The sequence below is a fragment of the Gopherus flavomarginatus genome, chromosome 6, assembly GCF_025201925.1.
Source record: "Gopherus flavomarginatus isolate rGopFla2 chromosome 6, rGopFla2.mat.asm, whole genome shotgun sequence".
NCBI lineage: Eukaryota > Metazoa > Chordata > Testudines > Testudinidae > Gopherus > Gopherus flavomarginatus.
In genome coordinates this window covers 41,933,340-41,954,870 of record NC_066622.1, presented here as the reverse complement: position 1 = coordinate 41,954,870, position 21,531 = coordinate 41,933,340, and the positions used below count along the sequence as shown (strand labels likewise).

The window sequence follows — 21,531 nt, the reverse complement described above, 5'->3', positions numbered from 1 at the left end:
TGACAAGAGACAAAGAAGCCACAAATCAGCGACAAGGAAATTATAACGCAAGAGCATAGAAAGAATATCATTTTTTTTGTTTAGGTTAAGACTGAATAGCATAACCATAATGATGACATTTTGACCAAAGGAAAATATGTTAATAACACTGTAAGATTCATAGATATATAATATAGTACATAAGGATCACAGTCTCTAAAATTAATGACTACAGTCTCTATCTGTGTAAGTGTTTGTTGTTAGGATTTACATAATTCGAGGATGCCAATGGGTTGTTTTAACCTGAGTTTATAACAAAATTGGGTATTATTAAAGAAAAACCTTTTTCTTTTAAATCCCCACTCTACTGACTCCTTTTCCTCTCCCTTGTTACCCTCACCCCTCTATTAGTCTCACCAGCTCTGCCTACTCTTCCGCTTTCCATCCTGATCTGCCCACTCCTCCTGCCAACACAAATCCTCCCACATCTGGATCCCTCTCCTTATCTCTGGTGACATTTGCCTCACCCATGGACCTCCCTCCATTCTCACCCTCTCCACCTCCTACACCCATGTCTGCCATCACATCTGCTCTTCTCATGCCACAATTCTCAACCTCATGCCCGTCCCCCTTCTTTCTCCCTTTTTCTTGCTTTCTCTGGAATGTCCCTTCAGTCTCTAAAAAGATTACTGCCATCCACAACCTCTTCATATCTCACTCTTTCCAGTTCTTGGCTCTCACAGAATCATGGATCCCTTCATATGACAATGCCTCTGCAGCTTGTCTCTATTATACAGGCCTGTCTTCTCTAACTCCCCGTGCTGGATCAGACTGGGTGTGCTTCCTCCTCCCTTTTCCCACTCCTTCTCTTCATGAACAGCACTGTATTTGGCTCTCCTCTCTCCCTTCTCATTACTGTCATCTACCTTGCACCCAACTCCTCCCCATCAGCCTTCCTCCTCTCTGATCTGTGCACTTTCTCCTTCTCTCTTCACAATTCCCCTTGGCCTTGGTGAAAGCAAAAATTATTTTTTAATTCCAGAATCAAAAACTTGTGTAAATCTCCTGATCGTATTCTTTTTCTCTAACATCTGATATGTTGTCTAGAGAATATGCTCTTCCATTTTTAAAAAATAGTTATATACACATGAATTTCATCAAAAATTCTTTTAAGAATGATATTACTTCCACGAGGTATGAAACCTTTTTTCTTCTAGAATTGTTTAAAATTAAGGCAGCTCATCTTTTTTTCTGCTTCCATTACAGTCCAATGGCAAAATTCCCATTCTTTTAGGTCCCAGTTCAGAAAGGTAACTATGCACATGAACAATCTTAGGAGCATGAATAATCCTTTGACTTCCATGGGAGTACTCATACAGTTGAGCAGATATTTAGATACCTTGTTGAAATGAGACCTAAAATAGAAGCAGACACATGCTTAGTTTTTCTTAAAACGGTTAATGTTCTATCCTAGAACTGAATTCACACAAATATATAAATCAGAGCCAAAGAAATATATTTTAGTGCCACACATTATCAGAATTCAGAAATATTAATGAGGTTGTCACAGGGTGCTCTACTCACTGCTGGACAGCCCTGGGGAATAGCTCTGCTAGGCTGACATCTCTTCCAGTGATCACTCTCCATCACTCTGTCTCTTTCCCTCTCTGTGATCCCTCTCTCATTCCAAGGACTGCAACCTCCTCTTTATGACTCAGCCCTCCAGGCAGGTCATTATATGGTTTCCCCTTCTGGGAGTATATCAAAATCCCTTCTCACTAGCAGTCTCAGGCAGTCTTCCCTTTCACTGTCCTATAGTGCCACTCCCTCAGGGTCTGGTATGGAAACCCAGGTGCACCTTCTAATCCAGGTTCCCAGCCCAGGGACCCTACAACATGCAGCCAAGATCTGTTCAAGTCCCTAATCTTGGTGTTTACTCCCTGGGCTGCTTTCTGCTTTGCATTCCTTCTAGATCCTGCTCACTTCAGGGTATGCCCTTCCCTCAGGGTGAGGGCCAGGCCTCCAAGCTCCTACTCTTTTCCTGGGTTCCCTACTTCCCTCTCTACTGAACAGAGGGTGACAACTGCCTGCCTCTCAGCAGCCTTTGCTACTGCCAGCTGCCTGGGTTTATACTAGCCCAGCCCACCTCTGCTCAGGTGAGCTTCCTCTAATCAAGGCTTTCCACTCAGCCTGTATCTCACTCATTTGCTGCTTAATGGCTGATTGGGCCTGCTTGGCCTAATCTAGATCTCGCAGAAGCAGTGTGCGCACACACACACACACATCCTTCTGTACTGAAGTTTTTGTTGTTTTAAGATCTTAGCCTACATAATATCCATCTCCAAGGATAAGAGACACAAGCCTGTTCCCTTTGAAGGTCTATTCTTCTAGGAAGCATAACCATACTTAACAATCATAAATGTGCTTGTCATTTCTCTAAGTTTATATTTATTTAACTGAAGAGTTCATTTAACAGGAAACATTCTAAAAATTTACAGTAAAATAAGACTAACACAATACTGATTTTCTAATCAACCCAATACTCATATATTTAGTGACCCAAGAGTTATACAAAAAATAAAAATACAAAAAAACTAATAAAGATCCTTATGCTCAAAATAAAAACAGCACAGCAATTTCTTCCTATGGATCATAAAAAGTTATCAAAGCCATAGGACTTATGCACAGGATATGGAGCAGAACATGCCACTTAAATAACAAATAGAATCTACCACTCTTTTAACTACAAGAGTAAAGAATAAACTAAACTAAATGTTCAACAACCATAAAAAACAGTATTTCTAGATCTAAGACCTACATTCCAGTACATAAGAATGACCATACTGGGTCAGACCAATGGTCCATCTAGCCCAGTATCCTGTCTTCTTACAGTAGACAATATCAGGTGCTTCAGAGGGAATGAACAAAACAGAGTGATCCGTCCCATGTTGTCCCTTCTCAGCTTCTGGCAAACAGAGGCTAGGGACACTCAAAGCATGGCTTTGCATTCCTGTCCATCCTGTCTAATAGCCACTGATGGACCTATCCTCCATGAACTTATTTAGTTCTTTTTTGATCCCTGTTATAGTCTTGGCCTTCACAACATCCTCTGGCAGAGTTCCACAGGGTGACTGTGTGAAGAAATACTTCCTTTTGTACAGTAGCCCTGTATCAGCATATCTTCTACCAATAAGTGAAGCTCCTAATCTTCAAACCTGATCATTTGCAACACAAGCCCTCACAATGTGTGACACCTATGCTTTAGTTCATGTCAACTCATTATTGGAAGTTTTTTTTAAAAAGGGTATAACCTATTTTTATGGATGTTTTCCTCATTATCTGAACAAAATAAACAACTTTTACAATCTGTAACAGGGTAATGGTGGTTGGGGGCCTTATTACAGGTTGCAAAACTGTTTTATTAAATTCAAACATTTAGAAAAGATCCATAAAACAGATTTAATATTTAAAATAATTATACATTTGTCAATTATGGCACATGTCGTTAAACATAGGCCATTTGGAACCAGGTAGTAGGGAGAGCTCTTGTGAAATCCACAACCTTTATTTCGGCCCTTTCCATATTAATTACACCTTCTTCCCCCAGAACAAGTACTGCTGTCTGGACTCTACCTTAGGACTGCTGTACCCTCTTCTTCCCCACTGCCTTCCTGAGGCTATGGTCTGAACTCTCTCCTATCTGGAATCTGCTGTCAGTTCCTGCTTAGTTTCCCATCCTTCCCTGATAGGCCTTTCTCCAACCCTGGATGGGAGAAAGTGGGGGAGAGGTGAACAGAGGGTCTAGAGCTGCAAAAAACAGCCTTTGTCTCATGTAATATATGTGCAATGGGATGGAGGCTGAACCAGGTCTGACAGTGAGCTTTCTATAGAGGATAAGATTATATTTCCTATTGCATGCTCTTGTTATAAACTTACATTTTATGTTTAATAAAGAAGTATACATCGCTCAAGTGAATTTAAATTATGTTGGGATTCAAACTCAAGTTTAAAAAGGCACAGTTAGAAATCCTCAGAATTTGCCTATTCATGACAGCTAGCAACCAAAGCTGAAGACAATAAGATCATTAACTGGAGCAGCCAAAAACAACTAAACCCTGAACTCCAGTATTTCCAAATACAAAAAGTGGGACTGATCCGATTTTTAAATGTGTTCTTTTTTTAAATTATAAATCTAAACATCCAAGGTGAAATTCATTGCAATGCAGAAGGCCCATGAAAAATCCCTCCACACCCCACTTTACTTCTCCTCAACGTAACTTCCACTCTGTATTTAAAGTCATATCTACTTACTTTATTGACAAATACACCTCTACCCCGATACAACGTAACCCAATATAACACAAATTCGGATATAACGCAGTAAAACAGTGCTGGGGGGGGGAGCTGCATAATCTGGTGGATCAAAGCAAGTTCAGTATAACGTGGTTTCACCTATAACGCAGTAAGATTTTTTGGCTCCCAAGGACAGCGTTATATCGGGGTAGAGGTGTAGTAGTTTTTACTCCTCTTAATTCTGAAGAACATGAAGTAATACAGAAGAATACACCAGATTCAATTCTGCCTTATAAATCAATAGTTAGCAAAGAGAAATAAAGACCACATTTGAATTTCAGATCAAAGGTAGAGATTACATACTAATAGTTTTTAAAAATCATATTTTGACTTGTCAGCTGATCCTACATAATATGGATCCACTGAATTATTGAATACCATGAAACCACATTATTGTAACTTTTCTAACCATAACTTTTTAGTTTAATAAGCAAACAGGATGTGTACATTTTATTTTGAGTAACCCTAACCAACTGTTTTTTACTGAAAGTGCAAGTCAAGATAAATCTTGTTATTTTAAAATGTCCAGTATAGAAGAGTACCAGCATGGGAGTCAAGAGAGCTGGGCTCAGTTCTAACTCAGTGTGACCTCTCTGTTTCACAGTTTACCCATTTGTGAAATGGAGAAAAAATGCGTATCTGTTTTTCTAAAACACTTTGAGATCTATGAATTAGAAATGTGTTTAAGTATTATTGTTTACTTTTTGTATTTTATGAAGCTTGGATATTGAAAATAGACTAGTCAGTTTAACCTTTTATTTTATACAGTCAGTTCCTACTCATTTTCACTTTCTGATGCCTACACTTTAAAAGGATGCTACAAACTTTTGGGGAAACGACAGATAAATTTTATTCTTTTAAAAAAGAAACTGTTTCAATGGAATACTGAAAACAATGGAATTGTGGGCTGATGTTGAGCTTTGTATAAATATGAAACTTTTTTTAAAAGCTAAAATTATAAGATAGACTGAACTAACAACATATGTATTCAATGCAGAGCTAAAAACCACACATTTACATTCTCAGTGTGTTGTCCTGCTTAGCAGTTAATGGTTTACTGTATATCAACATAGTAGATATTTATATATTTTTTTGTTTATCATTAACACTAAATAGGTTTGACTTCAATACCAAACAATATTCCAGCTGATACTCGCATGATAGACCTTCAAAACAACAAAATTAAAGAGGTCAAGGAAAATGATCTCAAAGGACTCACATCACTTTATGTAAGTTTGTCATTTTCTGATTCAGTGTTATTTAGGCAACTCAGAGATTGAATTTATTTATATAAATTAGGACTTCCTTCTACAACAATTTAGATTAATTAGAATAAAATATTTTGATGTCTTCAACTCTGGGTGCATACACATTACAGACTGCAATCTTGTCAGTTTACATGGAGCTCACAACATCCAGACACGTGCCATGGGCAGGGAAAATACATTCAAGCTTTTAAGTACCCAGAGAGAAATTTCTCTCAGCTTTAACTGACTATAAGACAAATTTCCCACTCTCCCCATCTAAGTACTGTAACCAACAGCCATAAACTTAATCCCACATGTGAAAGAGATGTCTGGGAGGAATTTTCAAAAGCACTCACCTAACTCTGCTTCCATTGAAGTGAATGATAAAACTCCTACTAACTTCAAATGAAACAATGTAAGGCCAACACTGAGCTCCTTTGAAAATCCTGTCTGCCGCCTTATTAATTCTTTAAGATATAGGCAAGCATACTAAATTAAAATAATATGAAAATTATTAAAATTATGATGAGAAAATGACACTTTAAAACTAGAATATATCAGTTTGACAGGATTGTACCTGATACTCCCTTCCAGCAGTGCAAGCAAAATAGGATGGGCTGGGGTGACTGGGAGGTCTAGATCAGGAAAATCTGTTATAAACAACTAAGGTAAACAAAAATAAAAATCACCTGCCTTTTGCAAAATCCCTCCTATCTCACAAATATTTGAGGTTTTTTCCCCATATCTTCTATCTCCTCACAGATCATGCAGCATATCTTGGTTTCTTTAATAGTCTTTTAATTCAGTTTTTAGACATAACAGACAGCCACCATACACAAAAATCAGAGGGGTAGCCGTGTTAGTCTGGATCTGTAAAAGCAGCAAAGAATCCTATGGCACCTTATAGACTAACAGACATTTTGGAGCATGAGCTTTCCTGGGTGAATACCCACTTCGTCAGATGCATGAAGTGGAGATTTCCAGAGGCAAGTATATATATGCAAGCAAACTAGAGATAATGAGGTTAGATCAATCAAGGAGGATGAGGCCCTGTTCTAGCAGTTGAGGTGTGAAAACCAAGGGAGGAGAAACAGGTTTTGTAGTTGGTAAGCCATTCACAGTCTTTGTTAAATCCTGAGCTGATGATGTCAAATTTGCTGATGAACTGAAGCTCAGCAGTTTCTCTTTGAAGTCTGGTCCTGAAGTTTTTGTCTGCAGGATGGCCACCTTAAGGTCTGCTATAGTGTGGCCAGAGAGGTTGAAGTGTTCTCCTACAGGTTTTTGTATATTGCCATTCCTAATATCTGATTTGTGTCCATTTATCCTTTTCCGTAGCGACTGTCCAGTTTGGCCAATGTACATAGCAGAGGGGCATTGCTGGCATATGATGGCGTATATTACATTGGTGGACGTGCAGGTGAATGAACCGGTGATGGTGTGGCTGATCTGGTTAGGTCCTGTGATGGTGTCGCTGGTGTAGATATGTGGGCAGAGTTGGCATCGAGGTTTGTTGCATGGATTGGTTCCTGAGCTAGAATTACTATGGTGCGGTTTGTGGTTACTGGTGAGAATATGTTTCAGGTTGGCAGGTTGTCTGTGGGCAAGGACTGGCCTGCCACCCAAGGCCTGTGAAAGTGTGGGATCATTGTCCAGGATGGGTTGTAGATCCCTGATGATATGTTGGAGGGGTTTTAGCTGGGGACTGTATGTGATGGCCAGTGGAGTCCTGTTGGTTTCTTTCTTGAGTTTGTCTTGCAGTAGGAGGCTTCTGGGTACAAGTCTGGCTCTGTTGATGTCTTTCCTTATTTCCTCGTGCGGGTATTGTAGTTTTGAGAATGCTTGGTGGAGATTTTGTAGGTGTTGGTCTCTGTCTGAGGGGTTAGAGCAGATGCGGTTGTACCTCAGTGCTTGGCTGTAGACAATGGATCGTGTGATGTTCATCAGCAAATTTGACATCATCAGCTCAGGATTAAACAAAGACTGTGAATGGCTTACCAACTACAAAACCAGTTTCTCCTCCCTTGGTTTTCACACCTCAACTGCTAGAACAGGGCCTCATCCTCCTTGATTGATCTAACCTCATTATCTCTAGTTTGCTTGCATATATATACTTGCCTCTGGAAATTTCCACTTCATGCATCTGACGAAGTGGATATTCACCCAGGAAAGCTCATGCTCCAAAATGTCTGTTAGTCTATAAGGTGCCACAAGATTCTTTGCTGCTTTTACATACACAAAAAGAAAAGAAAAGAAAAGAACAAATCCACACCTCAAGTCAAAGAAAGAGTCAAGTCAAAGGCAACTGACCAACATAGAGTACCTTAAAAAGAGATCCCCAACGTCACGGTAATAAATACAGGATAGATAGGTTTGACTACTGGAAAAAATCCTTTCCGACAGAACTTGGTCTCTCAACAACAAATGAAAGTTTAGCAAATCTAATGTACTCCACAGTCTATCAGTAGAGCTTTTACTTATTGTGGATTCATTGGTAGTAGAGAAAATAGGTATTATACAACCTTAGTGGTTGCCACACTTAGTGTCTACTTATCAAATGCCTTGCATCCAGACACAAAAATGTAATCAGTATGAACTTTACAGTAAGTTAACGAAGAACATACTATTTTTTTATTTAAGTGAACATTAACTGATACTAACCTCCAGTGTCAGAACACAGAGATAAATCAGAAGCCATTACTAAGGCTGCGAGTCTGTCACAAGGGTCACGGAAGTCATGGATTCCATGACTTTCCGGGACCTCCACAGCTGCAGCTGCCATTGTGGCTGACCCCAGGGCTGCCCGAGCAGCTGCTGGGGCAGATCCCAGTGTGAGACGTCCAGGTGGCTGCTAGGGAGGCCCTGGGGCTGGCTGCTGGAGTGGACCCTAAGGCCAGCTGCTCCAGCTGCTGCTGAGGCAGCCCCGAGGGCAGCTGCATTGGCCACTGCTGGGGCAGCCCCAGGACTGCACAAACAGTGGCCAGTGCCACTGGCCCCGGGAGCCGCTGGAGCAGCAGTGGTCCCTGAGCAGCAGGGGTTTCGGAGCGGCAGTCTTCGGGGGCCTCGGAGAAGGAGGTGGCAGGGACTGACCGACCCCACCCTCCACCACCAAAGCAGGGGCCAGCCGTTGGTCCTCAGGGCCCCAGGAACTGCTAAGTTTTTGTCAGGGATATTTACAATAAAAGTCATGGACAGGTCACGGGCTGTGAATATTTGTTTATTGCCCATGACCTGTCCATGACTTTTACTAAAAATCTCCATGACTAAATCTTAGCCTTACTAATCACCTCTAGTTGTGACCTAACTGAAAGCTCATAATCTCTTGATAATAAAGAAGATTTGGGTTTTCAGGTCAGTTCACCTGAGAACATTTAGCAAGACCTACAGAGTTCTGACTGAGAACAGTTTCTTTTCTTTATGCCACTTGTCAGAGCACTAGTTTCTTTAGCAAAGCCACAGATGACAGCAAATGATACTTTAAAAGCAGAATTTCCTACCAAATCCCTCAATCTATTTCCTTATTTTGATGGGGAAAAGATCAAGTCTGATTTTCTCATAATTACTATGAAGTGACAATGTGACATTCTGTACCTGGGGGGAGCGCCCTGTAACCCCTATATCCCTCATTTATATATAATTGTGATCTTGCATATAAAGCAGGCCATGTGAGGTATGTGAGGTATCATGAGAAAGGTTATGATCTGCTGAAAGTCATTTTTCTATTCATATATGTGTATCATCAATACATATGAAATTATAAGAATTGTGTTATATGTTATCACTAAAACATGCTGTAATTTGGGGAATCAGACAGATATTAGCCCCCTAGAGAAGGCAGCAAGGAAAGTAACCAACACCTAGGCAGGATGTCAAACAACCCATCAACAACCACTGTCCAGCAAGGGAGCTTTAATGCAATGACACACCTGCATGTGTTCAACTGTTTATCTTTACCAGGGAGTTTGCCTGAAGAGTTTGGTAATCTGCTCAGGTTTGCAGAGGCTAGTGTATATCCACTTTCCATTGATGAAGTGGTGAACCAATTAATAAATGTGCACTGCTCATCTTGAGCAGTGCAAGACGGTATGTTCCTGAGGTATAGTGCTGGGAGCTGGGGGGATTTGGCTCTGGTGCCTTTCTCTGTGTGATTCATGAGTGGCTCTGGGAGCATTCGTGCAATCTAGCTGGGTGTGGGTCTCCACATGTGGTTTCACAGAGCGATAACAGCACCTGGAGGGGTTTAATGCTGGGTCACTAGCAAGGCACTGTGAGAGACAGCCCAGGCTAGAGACAATTAAGGGGGCACAGCGGTCCCACAGTCCCAGGCTGCACCCCGGGGATCCCGTCACAAACAGTAACGACGTTTCATCAGTACTCTCTGAAGCAATGGAAAGTAGAAACATGAACAGTCAAGACATTGAAATATAGAAGCATAATCTGACATACAAAATAATCTCAAGTAACACAATGTATTGATCATACTCTGTCACATGGCAGGCCCTCAACTAGTGAGGCAATGATTTCTAGAAGAGCACAGAGAAAGCAAGATTAAGAGACCTGTCCAAAGGAGAGATATTTTGTTTAAATGAACAGAAAAATAAGTTTAAGTACATCAGTGTTCAAAGATAATGGAAAGTAAGGCAAATGAAATGTTTTTGTTGTTATATACAATTTACTCATTCCTTTTAATTGTGGCTGGACGGATTTTCATTAATAAACCACTTTGAATACATCAACCTCCTCTCTGTGAGCAGTACTGAGACAGAGACAATTAGAAGTCTTGAAAAGGACTGAGATCATGACAGCGGGGAGAAAATATTTTATTCCTCCTCTTTATCATAATTCCTAATTTTCCCATATTGTACCTCATACAATTTATTTACTTGCTCTTTTTTCAGTTCTTGCAAGGTGCTGAGCACATTCAACATCCTTTGACTAAAACATGAGTAGATGACTCTCAGTACATCACATGATTTAACCTTCAAATCTCTATAACATACTGCCTGTTTCCCTCTTTGTTTGTCTTTCCACAATACGCCCACCCTCCTTTCTCCACATTCACCAAGGGCACTTTTTGTCTCCCACAATAATCATGGGGAATTGAAAGCTGGTGTTGAAAGATTGCAATTTAAGTTGGGATTTTTGTTTTATAAAAAACAAAAAATTAACATAAAAGAACAAAACAAATCTAGATGGAGACAGTCTGCCAGTCCAAGATGTGGGCACAGCACTTTTTGATGCCAATTGGAAAACAAATCTAACTCTTTCCTCATTATTTGGCCTTCCCAACTATATTTAGCTGTACTGGCTTATGGTCTTCAAAAATGTGACTACAGCACCACTGGTATGTTATGTTTGAAACAATGAATATAGAAAAAAGCAGAAATCATACAATTTATCCCCATCAGTAGACATGTCATTTTTTTCCTTATTACACTGAGCAGTAAACAATCAGCAAAAGGAGCAAAATATTTGTTGCACAGCTTACTTTAACAATCATGAGAATATGAGATTAGCTTCTCTCTCACAATCACTCACCTTTGGTGCATCCCAACAGCACTCTTCTCTTACTTCTTGTGGAAACTGCAAGTTCTAGGTACATTTTTTGAGTAATTCAATGTTTATGGATTTTATGATTAAGTAAAATATACAACATGAAAGATATTTTTAAAACAGAAGCTGTTTGAAATATGCATTTATGCATTCAATTATTAGTAAATAAGTTTTCATTTCCAAGTATGTTAAATTAGAAATCAGGAACTCTTTAATGACCTGAAAACCAAAAAAGAATCCTACAAAAATTGGAAGCATGGACAAATTGCTAAGGATGAGTACAAAAGAATAGTGCAAGCATGTAGGGACAAAATCAGAAGGCTAAGGCACAAAATGAATTAGACCAAGCAAGGGACATAAAAGGCAATAAGAAGACATTATTTAAATACATTAGGAGCAAGGAAAATGTAGGTCATCCTCTGCCTCAGCAGGGAAGGAGAGCTAATAACATCAAAAAGGCTGAGGTGTTTAATACCTACTTTGTTTCAGTCTTCACTAAAAAGGTTAATAATGACCAAATACTTAACATAATTTATATTAATATCCAGGAGAAAGGAACCCAAGACAAAATAGGGAAGGAACCAGTTAAAGAATATTTAGGTAAGTTAGATGTATTCGAGTCATCAGGGCTTGATGAAATTCATCCTAGGGAACTTAAGGAACTAGCTGAAGTAATTTTGGAACAGTTAGCAATTATCTTGAAGAACACATGGAGACAGGTGATATCTCAAAGAACTGTCTTTAAAAATGGAAACAAAGAGGATTGGCGGAATTATAGACCACTTAACCTAATTTCGATACCTGGAAGGATAGTGGAACAAATCATTAAACAATCAATTTGTAAGCACCTAGTAGATAATAGGGTTATGAGGAATAGCCAGTGTGGATCTCTTAAGAACAAATTATACCAAACAAACATAGTTTCCTTTTTTGACAGTGTTACTGGCCTAGTAGATGTGGGAAGCTGTAGCTGTGATATATTTTGATTTTAGTACGGCTTTGGACACACGTGACATTCTCATAAACAAGGTGAAATGTGGTCTATAATTACTATAAAGGGGTGCACAACTGGTAAAAGACCATATTCAAAGAGTAGTTCTCATTGGTTCACCGTCAAACTGGGTGGACACATCTATTCCACCTAGGATCTTTCCTGTGTCTTGTTCTATTCAATATTTTCACTCATGACTTGGATAACGGATTGGAGAGTATGCTATAAAAATCTGTGGATGACATCAAGCTGAGAGGGGTTGCAAGCACTTTGGAAGACAGAATCAGAATTCAAAACAACCTTGACAAATTAGATGATGGTCTGAAATCAACAAAATGAAATTCAATAAAGGCAAGCGCAAAGTATTACATGTAGGAAGGAAAAATCAAATGCACAACTACAAAATGGGGAATAACTGTCCAGCAAAGGATAGGGGAATTATAGTAGGATCAGAAGTTGAATGTGAGTCAACAGCGTGATGAAGTTGCAAAAAAGGCTAATATTCTGGGGTACACCAATAGGAGGGTTGCATCTAACTCATGGGAGTTAATTGTCCCGCTCTACTCAGCGCTGGTGAGGCCTCAGTTGGAGTAGTGTGTCCAGTTCTGGGCACCGCACTTTCAAAAAGAAATGGACAAACTGGAGAGAGTCCAGAGAAGAGCAACAAAAATGATTAAAGGTTTAAAAAACCTGACTATGAGAAAAGGTTAAAAAAAGATATGTTTAGCCTGGGGAAAAGAAGACTAGGGCAGAAGCTGATAATCTTCAAATACATTAAGGTCTGCTATAAAGAAACTGGTAAAAGGATGATGATCAATTGGTCTCCTTGTTACCCTAAAGATAGGACAAGAAATAATGGGCTTAATCTTCAGCAAGGGAGATTTATGTTGGATCTCAAAAAAAAAAAACTTTCTAATGGCAAAGGATAAGCTTGGGATTGGCTTTCAAGGGAGGTTGCGTAATCCCAGTCACTGGAGGTTTTTAAGAACAGGTAGGACAAACATCTGACAGTGGTGATTTAGGTATACTTGGTCCTGCATCAGTGCACGAGGCTGGACACCTCTCAAGGTGTCTTCCAGCCCTACATTTCTACTACTCCATAAAATAATATGTAATTACCAAAAACATTTACTAATGTCCTCACAAATGCATGATTATATATTGGATTTTTATTGGATTTTAATACTGTTTTCTTACTTTTCACATTTGTCTTAGGCACTGGCTTTGAACAACAACAAAATATCTAAGATCCACCCAAAAGCCTTTCAATCAACAAAGAAGTTGCGACGGCTGTACTTGTCCCATAACCAGCTAACGGAGATCCCAGCAAATCTGCCAAAATATTTAGCAGAGCTACGGATTCATGATAATAAGGTTAAGAAAGTACAAAAGGAAGTATTTCAAGGAATGAAGGCTTTACATGTTTTGGGTACGTCCATCTTATTGGAACAGTATTAAAATGACTGCATGTCACTAGTTGACAAGAGTATTTCAGGATTGCATTAAGCAATATGGCAAGCATGCTAATAAATACAGTACAGACATCATAGCTATTTTACACACACAACTCCAAGAGCATGAGATTTCTATACAGAATGTCTGCATAATTGGGTCCTAAATCACTATGGAAATATTATAGAAGTTTTATTAGCTTTTTTTAATAAAATGTTATTTTGCCTATTTTGTCAATTTTACGAACACAAGTTGGTGAAAATGCTAAACTGCTACATGTTCTTGAAAAATAGCTAAATTCGGAAAGAAATTAATCTATATCCAAATATTAATGGTCTTGTGAGGCAGCTGGCCAAAACCTTGAGTTCAGCTAGAACCGCAAATGAGTAGGTTCCCTCACAGCTCAGCTTCTTTAAATATTCTTTCTGTGAAGGTTGATCACTGAATTTGAGATGTCACATTTCATGGACAACTGACTATGATGCCATGGATTTCACCACAGGAGAAAACAGAAAAGTTAACTCAGGATCGGGGGGGAGGAGGGGAAAAAGGCTCAGATTCAAAAATGCAAAATCTGCAGTAGCAGCAAAGAATATACAGTTACTGGCAACTTTTGTTTCCTACATGTAGTTTCTATTCAAATTTTCCTTATATAGAAGTTCCTCTTTAAAGCAAGATATCTATATTTGGAAAATTTGACACACCATCATCAATTAAAGCATCTTTTATTTGCTTTACATAACTGAAATTCACAGCTACCTAACTGTACCTGCTAAGTGGGTCAGGTTGGGTAACTTTGCAGGTGAAAACATGCAATCCTTACTCAGGCAAAACTGTGACATGTAGCTCCCCAAAGAGGCCAACAGGCAGCATCTAGCTGCTCCTACATAGCCAACAGGAGCCACTTCAAAATTCCAATTATAATCCATGGTCATAGTGAGGTTATTCCATGGAACTCCAGACTGTTTTGCAATGTAGAATTCGGGGGTGGGGATTTGCCATTTAAAAAGAAGTGTGCACAAACTGCATAAAATCCCAGAACAATCTCCTCTGAATTATAGCACAGAAATTTTAAAACTCAGTGATGTAAACCATGCTTTTTTTAAAATCAAATGACCAAAACAGTCATAATGATTACAAGTGAGGTGAAAGCAGAGTAGCTTTTAGTAAGCCTTGTATAATTAGACATACTAGAATTAACATGCAATGTGTATTAGTTTAATTATAAAATACTTGCTTTGGCAGAAATGAGCGCAAATCCTCTGGACAATGATGGAATAGAACCAGGTTCTTTTGAAGGCGTGACAGTCTATCACATCAGAATTGCAGAAGCTAAACTGACCTCAGTTCCCAAAGGTATGGGTTCTTTTTTCGAGTAAGGATATGCCTGAATAATCTATAGGACTTTCAGATGCGTGCTATGTACAATAAGGATCTTCCCCCCACACCAATGTTCTCCTGAATAATCTGATTTCATACCTATTATTTGTCTTTGAATTTCTGTAGTACAACATTACAATATTCAAAATAATTATTTCCATCCAATGGGTTCTAAATTTGTTCCTCTCTCCCCACTCCATCACAAGCAGCTGCCCATCCTTCCCATCTGCCTTTTTCATCCTTGGCATGCTGTTACCGAGCACTGGTAGACACTCTCTCTTGTTCTCAGTGGTTGAGGAGATTCACTTCTCCCACTGTCCCACTCTGTCTAGGTGGTGTGTGCCACCTTCATTAAGGTCAAGAAGCAGCAGAAACAGTAACAACAAACCAACAGCAAGCAGGGGCAATTCTGCCTAGCCCAGAGAACAAATTAGGCCAGGCCTCCCAAAAAATTACAAATCCCTCCTTTAACTTTCCTCTGGCAGCCTCTCCCAAACACTTAAGAACCATGCAGGTCTAAGAATACCTGGGAATTAGCCAGTGTCGTAACTGAAAACTGCCACAGATACTTAGTCAATCTGAAATAACAGTTATTTCCATTTTTTATTCCTCTTCCAAGTAACCTACATAATGATCAACTTTCCAAGTAATACTTCCTTTCCATTCAAATTTTAACCTTTTTTTTGTTAACAGAGATGCTTCTCAAGAAGTTGAAGCATTAAGAATCCAAGCTTTTGATTCCACATGGAGGACAATTACTGGATATGATTTCTCCTTAATCATGCCTCTTTGTGAGCACTTAACTTTTCAGATAGGCAAAACACAGAAATTTCTCCAAAACCACTTGTCCTTGCTATATTGAGTTATGCCTAGGCTTATGATTATGAGTCATAAGTGATCTTGCACTCTTGTGCCTAATAAAACATTTAATCCATGCTAGGCATGATTCTCCTCTGGTCTGGGAATCTGTAGATTATTCCCAAACCTGAACAGCAGCACAATCCTGTACCATCTATAGGCCTGATTCTTTCACCTTTATTTACAAGTAGATACATGGATTTCAATGAGATTTTTCACGGAGTAAAGTATTACTCAACATCAGTGAAGGTGGCAGAGGTTGACCATATAAACAAAAATCCAACAAGAATAATTAAAAAGAAAGATAGCTGAAATCTAAAGATACTGGACACTATAATTAAAATACTTATAAAAATATCTAATCAATTTGCCAGAATATTTAACTAATCTCGGGTAAGATAAATATATTAATTTCTATTGAAAACAGACAATGAATAATTAGTCAAAGTCCATTTATTGTTGATTTCATTATAAAATTTCAAAGAGAAAACAAATATTCAGGTCAACAATTGTTCTGAACAACAAACCCTATCAATTTAAACTACAAATGAAGTCTAGAGAAATCAAAAACAGAACATACATTTATATTTTCTGATCCAGACAGCAAACCCAGCACCTTTCCAACCCTCCCCAAAATAAAAAGAGAAGAAGTTACTGAGAATTAAATAAATATAAATATTTTAATCAATTAAATTGCATTGATTTTTCTTCCCTTTAGGGCTACCATCCTCTTTACTAGAGCTTCATCTAGATGACAACAAAATTACTGCAGTTGAACTTGAGGATTTTATTCAGTACAAAGATCTTCAGAGGTAAAATGCAATATGTAGAATGATTCCTCCAAGAAGCACTACTTGGTGGAATGTCAAAATTTCCAGGACTTTCTCCATCACTTTAGGTAACCATTTTTGGATAGGGTACAGAATAGTGAAATAGATTAAAACATTCATTTTGTAATTGCATTAGAACAATGATGTCCAAACTGTGGCCTCTTTAATGTAACCGTTGAGGGAAAACACGATAGAAGAAAATTTACACTTCCCATCTTTTGGAGTGCTGTATGATACACCAGTCTTTGTCTTAACAGAGTGACTAGGAGCATGCCAGGAGATACCAGGTTCAAGCAAGTACTCTAAGTGCTTCTGGTACTCAGACTCTAGAGCCTCTAAATAGCTGGCTGGTTCAGTCTACTCCACCAACTAACTTCAAACCGCCTCCTCCCAGATCTCCATATACCCTGCCTCCATGATCACTGCTCCCAACTTTCTCCTAACTGACACGATTATCTCCTCTGCTGGAAACCTATTGCCCTCCTGAGCAGTGTAAGGAAAAAGCAGCAGCAGACTCATCATATTGATTTTTGCTGGCACATTTCTGCTCAGCAGATTCATCATAAATGTTTCCTGGTACTCTTTTCCTCTCTCAGGAGAGGAGGGGGAGTGAAGAATAAAGCCTCTGAGCTTCTGCTCCTTTAAGAGGTGGGGAGCAAGGTACTGAGAAAGTGGAGAGCTGGCTGGAGTCATGCAGTTCTTCACAAGGAGGGAAGAGGGGAAAAAGCAGTATCTAATACAGGAGGAACTAGGGCACCCAGCAGAGAGTGCATGGGAAAATGGCGGGAGAGTATAAGTAGGAGAGTTCCTCTCCAAGGCCCAGCTGGTACTCTGAAAAAGTGGCTGAGTAACTTTGAACCTAGAATTTGCTCTTAGAAACCTAAGCTGGGAGATGCTTGCAAGACTTCCAATTCAGTCTAAGAAACTAGAATAGAGGGGAGTGAAGAGAGCTTTACATTGTCCTTCCCTTCCTCAATTTTGTCCCCTTAACATTTTGAAACAATATTTTTAGCTCTGCAGCTTGTCACTGTCTGAGACTAAGTTAAAGTGTGAGTGACAATTTATGTGAAGAGGAAATCTGAAAGGAGAAAATAAAAGTGAGTTACAGTAACTGCTTCTGAGAATTTTGGGGATATGAAGAGTTACACTAAGCTGAAAATGATTAAATTTAGTTCTATAAAAATTTTAATTTTTCCTGATACTGTGATTATATTATAATAATACAAAAATATTTTTCATTGTGCATAAACATATTGATTGGGTATACTATTTGTTTAAATGTGACAGGTTTCAGAGTGGTAGCCGTATTAGTCTGTATCAGCAAAAAGAATGAGGAGTGCTTGTAGCATCTCAGAGACTAACAAATTTATCTGGGCATAAGCTTTCAAGGGCTAAAACCCACTTCATCGGATGCATGCAGTGGAAAATACAGTAGAAAGATATATAAACACAGAGAACATGAAAAAATGGGTGTTGCCATACCAACTCTAACAAGACTAATCAATTAAGGTGGGCTATTAGCAGCAGGAGAAAAAAAACTTTTGTAGTGATAATAAGGATGGCCCCATTTCCAACAGTTGACAAAAAGGTGTGAGTAACAGCAGGGGAAAAATTAGCATGGGGAAATAGTTTTTACTTTGTTATGACCCATCCACTCCCAGTCTTTATTCAAGCCTAATTTAATGGTGTCCAGTTTGGAAATTAATTCCAATTCTGCAGTTTCTTGTTGGAGTCTGTTTTTTTTGTTGGAGAATTGTAACTTTTAGGTCTGTAATCGAGTGACCCAAGAGGTTGAAGTGTTCTCCGACTGGTTTTTGAATGTTATAATTCTTGACGTCTGATTTGTGTCCATTATTCTTTGCCGTAGAGACTGTCCGATTTGGCCAATGTACATGACAAAGGGGCATTGCTGGCACATGATGGCATATACCACATTGGTAGATGTGCAGATGAATGAGCCTCTAATGGTGTGGCTGATGTGATTAGCTCCTATGATGGTGTCCATGTAAAGAGTATGGTTTATTTATACAAATATTGCTGATTTTTGTTTTGTTTTAATGTTTGCTCCTGATAGAATAACTATTGCATACCAACTGAATAACTAATGTACAACTGACCAAATACTGTCCTTTAAGTGGAGCTAAATTGAGCAAATGTGCTGTTCCAGATTAGTTCCATAGACCAATGCTGATTTATTTTATAGAAAAATTAACATTTTTTCCTTTTCTGATTTTTAGTTTTCTCCTGTATACGCCTGTGTGCAAAACTTGATTGAAAAGGATGCTCAGCAATGCTGTTATAAATCACCATGCATCAGCAGTTAAGCTTTCTTGTCTTATTTCTAGGTTGGGACTGGGAAACAATAAAATCAAAGATGTGGAAAATGGAAGTTTTTCCAGTATACCAAATGTACGAGAAATACATCTAGAAAACAACAAACTGAAAAAGGTTCCTCCTGGACTACCTGATCTGAAATATCTGCAGGTAATATACCACTACAGATGGTTTTATTTTTTGTTTTGTTATGCTGCTTAGGGAACAAAATTACTTTAACAGTTATGTATCTTGGATACTGTTCTTACAACAGATACTCCTGGGGGAATTCTGTGCATCAGTGGACATGCAGAATTCATTTCTCTCGAATCATTTTGTATTTTCCTGCATAAAAAATATTTTCCCTAAGAAATGCTGCAGTTCCGCCTTTTGCCCACCAGAGGCTGCCTTGGCGCCAGAACAGCAAGCTGCGTTCATGCCGGCTGTTCTTCTGCCACAGCGGCCTCCGGTGGGCAAAAGGCGGAACTGCAGCACTTCTTAGACAAAATGTTTTTTATGCGAGAAAAATACAAAACTCTATGCTCAGTGCTGCGGAATTCCCCTAGCACCCTGCCCGCGGAGTCAGGTTAGGACAGAGTGGGGCACACACGGCTGCTCCGGGGGGATCACAAATTGGGGCTCAGAATGGCAAGTGTGGGGGACAGATCGAAGCATGGGCTCAGGAGCTAATGAGGTGACAGCTTTGAGCCTGGTGACTGGGGCTACAGAGACCCATGGAGATGAGGGGTAAGGGGACAAGGGCAGATGTGCCTGACTGAATGGGAGAGGCTTGGGATCAGCCAGGGTCTGCATCGGGGAAGCTTCCCAACACCTTCCCACCCCCCTCTAAAAAAAACCCAAAACCTCCCACCCACACCCTCCAGGTTCACTCCCAGGCTCCTTCTCTCTGCTCAGTTCTTCCGTTACCCCTGACTGCCCCAAGCCTTTGCACTGTTTCTGACAAGTACAGGAAATAAAGTTCTGTATTATAATTTAAATGAATTACACAAAGTTCTGTATTACTATGCCTCGTAAGGAATCTATTTGTCAAAAAAAAAATTACAGAATTTTTTTTTTTGGTCTGTATTGTTACAGACATACTTGCTGACAGATATTTTCAAATAAATTACCAAAATAATAATAACTGACATGATTATATATTATTTTGACAAATAAAATATGCAGAATTTTGCAGAATTTTCAAATATTGTGTGCAGAATTTTTTTGTGTGTCTATTTTTTGGCCCAGAATTCCTCCATGAGTAAACAGACAAGTGGGAAATAATGTATGTGTCTGAAGGGATAACCAAGTGCAAGTAGCAGAATCACTCAACATAAGCAATTCTTTTCAAAGAAACAACAGCCCAAAAGGTATTTTATGTGGTAAAATAATATCTAAGAAAACAATTGACCATTGGCCCACCAAAACAGGACAAATAGGTAATAAGTAAATTTGTAACAGAGGCTTGTACACAGACAGGCTAGGACTGAAATATTTTCATCTCATGTTGAAAAACATTTATTTCCAAACCTACAAATTTATGAGATTACCTATTAAAATCAAGTTGCAACTGAAATGTAGAGGGGGAAATCAAGGTGAAATGAATGATGCAGGTTTAAGGTTTGGCATTTAGGAACACGCCAAGGTTAGAACAGGTCAGAATCCAAAATACTTTCATATGCAATACAAGATTGCATAAGTGGAAGGAGAAAAGCAAGCTGGCAATCAGAATGATGTAACTTTAACTTTAAGGTCTAATATTTCACAATCTGCCATGTCTATGACTTTATTCTACTGCAAAGCCAATAATCTAAGTTTACCAACAGTTTAGAGTATTTGTTTCTAGCCCTGACAGCTAGCAAGACATAGTAAGGCTGTAAAATTATCACTAGCATTATTTTTTATTTATTTTTTTAAAGTATAGCAAGTCAGATACCTCAGACTGCTGATTTTTTTTAATTTCCCTTGAGAAGGCTGTGTGTTTACCAGAAGCATGAACGAAAATAAAATCAGGAATGAGCCCAATCTGCTCATCAGGCAGAACAGTTAGAGCAGGGATTGGCAACGTTTGGCTCGCAGCCCTCCAGGGTAAGGCCCCTGGAGGGTCGGGCCGGTAGGTTTATCTGCCATGTCCACAGGTTTGGCCAATTGAGGCTCCCACTGACCACGGTTCACTGCTCCAGGCCAATGGGGGCTGTGGGAAGCGGTGGCCAGCACATTTAGTACAAATATTTGCACTGTAAAAGATAAACAAAAGAAATAGTATTTTTCAATTCACCTAATACAACAGGGGCTGGCAACCTTTCAAAAGTGGTGTGCCAAGACTTCATTTATTCACTCTAATTTAAGGTTTCACGCACTAGTAATACATTTTAACATTTTTAGAAGGTCTCTTTCTATAAGTCTATAATAAACTATTGTTGTATGTAAAATAAATAAGGTTTCTAAAATGTTTAAGAAACTTCATTTAAAATGCAGAGCCCCATGGACTGGTGGCCAGGACCTGGGCAGTGTGAGTGCCACTGAAAATCAGCTCATGTGCCGAAGTTGCCTATCCCTGCTATACAAGAACTGTAGT

At 39.1% G+C, this 21,531-nt stretch overlaps 2 protein-coding genes across 4 annotated transcripts in view; one reads left to right on the top strand and one right to left on the bottom strand.

Annotated features, from left to right (window-relative positions):
- Positions 1-21,531, bottom strand: part of CENPP (centromere protein P) — a 294,323-nt gene that overhangs the window by 123,200 nt on the left and 149,592 nt on the right. The gene's annotated exons all lie outside the window — the stretch shown is intronic.
- ASPN (asporin) overlaps positions 1-21,531 on the top strand; it is a 34,416-nt gene that overhangs the window by 6,715 nt on the left and 6,170 nt on the right. For both annotated transcript variants that reach the window (XM_050957877.1, XM_050957876.1), the window contains exons 3-7: positions 5,449-5,561; positions 13,336-13,549; positions 14,818-14,928; positions 16,529-16,622; positions 18,986-19,124. In XM_050957877.1, the coding sequence (XP_050813834.1) occupies positions 5,449-5,561; positions 13,336-13,549; positions 14,818-14,928; positions 16,529-16,622; positions 18,986-19,124 (671 nt within the window). The remainder of the gene's footprint in view (positions 1-5,448; positions 5,562-13,335; positions 13,550-14,817; positions 14,929-16,528; positions 16,623-18,985; positions 19,125-21,531) is intronic.